Source organism: Charadrius vociferus, unplaced genomic scaffold (genome assembly GCF_000708025.1).
Source record: "Charadrius vociferus isolate BGI_N301 unplaced genomic scaffold, ASM70802v2 C15790573, whole genome shotgun sequence".
Classification (NCBI taxonomy): domain Eukaryota; kingdom Metazoa; phylum Chordata; class Aves; order Charadriiformes; family Charadriidae; genus Charadrius; species Charadrius vociferus.
Genome location: NW_009660168.1, coordinates 1 through 1,340, shown reverse-complemented (window position 1 = coordinate 1,340; position 1,340 = coordinate 1). Strand labels below are relative to the sequence as shown.

The following is a 1,340-nucleotide window of genomic DNA, read 5'->3' as shown; positions in this document are numbered from 1 at the left end:
TCCTGTTTTTCAAAGGGTATGTGACTACTATACTGGAAGATGCAAAAATTTACTCGAGCCATGCAAAGAAGTCCAGCGTCGATGCAGATGATGTGAGGTTGGCAATCCAGTGTCGCACAGACCAGTCGTTTACATCTCCACCTCCAAGAGACGTAAGTAAACCCATGTTGATAATCACAGAATGCAATAAAAGACCACAAGTGGGAATGTAACCGTGTCTCTCCAGTTCTTGTTAGATATTGCAAGGCAGAAAAACCAGACGCCATTGCCATTGATAAAGCCTTATTCTGGACCCAGGCTTCCACCTGACAGATACTGCTTGACAGCTCCCAACTACAGGCTGAAGTCGTTACAGAAGAAGGTAAGGGATTTGGGTAGGGGAGGATTCACTCACTGCCCATGTTGCTTGTCAGGAATGTTGTTGGAATTAGTTTTCCAGACCTCTGAAGGATACGTGTTGGCAAATACTGACTTGTGCCTGTCAAAAAGAGTGATTGAAACTATATCAGTGGTCTTTATCTCTACGGATTTGCAAGTATTCTTATTGCAGGTAGTTTTAAATTGAAAGCTTAAGATGTTTCTGTGAATCTTTTTAGTATTAAAGCAAAATTGTCAAGTTGAATATCAGATTGTAAAAGGCAAAAGTAAGGCTTTAGTATAGCTATTATCCGTGTTTTGTACTTATACCTCAGTTCTTTCTGCTTTAGAGCTTGCTTACTTTGCTTGCTGGAAAATACTGAATGTCTCGGTGTGTAGGATTTCAATTTATTTCCCATGTTTTAAAGACAGAATCTTAAAAGTTGAACTTAAGGTTCCAGGTGTTGGCACAGGATGTGCTAGGTGTAGAGTGGAATGATAATTTTTGATTAAAATGTTCTAGTTTGCTTTTCGGGTAGAAACTACCTTGATTGACTGGAGTGCTGTTTGCCAGAACAGCTGCCTGCCGGTCTTTGGCATTATGTCACGTCCAGGAGTGCTCAGCTCACACCAGTGACGTTCACACCATGAAGATTTTGAGTACTTCTTTGTTGGCATACGAATAGTGTATTGTTGCTGTGAAATAGGCTCTCTGTGGTTTTGTAGGAAGAACCATTTCTTTTTTTCGTGTTAAGAACTGGTGATTTCTAACAGGATGCTAAACCGAGTGTTCTCTCTTGATAGGTCTCTTCCTCTGCAGGAAGAATAACAGTCCCTCGCCTCAGTGTTGGTGCTGTGAGCAGCAGACCCAGCACTCCTACTTTAGGTAGGAAACTGCTCATTTGGGGTTTCCCGTGTTGATTTTATGAAGGAAAAAAATAAGGAGTAATTTAAAGCGTGCTTCAGTCACTGAGGACATGTTG

The 1,340-nt window shown here is 41.3% G+C and overlaps 1 protein-coding gene across 1 annotated transcript; it reads left to right on the top strand.

Annotated features, from left to right (window-relative positions):
* Window positions 1-8: 8 nt before the first annotated feature.
* On the top strand, window positions 9-1,243 carry LOC104293727 (transcription initiation factor TFIID subunit 9; the record flags this gene model as incomplete). The annotated part of the gene is made up of 3 exons (XM_009893246.1): window positions 9-152; window positions 227-361; window positions 1,162-1,243. Coding segments are annotated over 3 exons (361 nt in total), but the record flags the coding sequence as incomplete, so codon positions are not given.
* Between the last annotated feature and the right edge of the window lie 97 nt (window positions 1,244-1,340).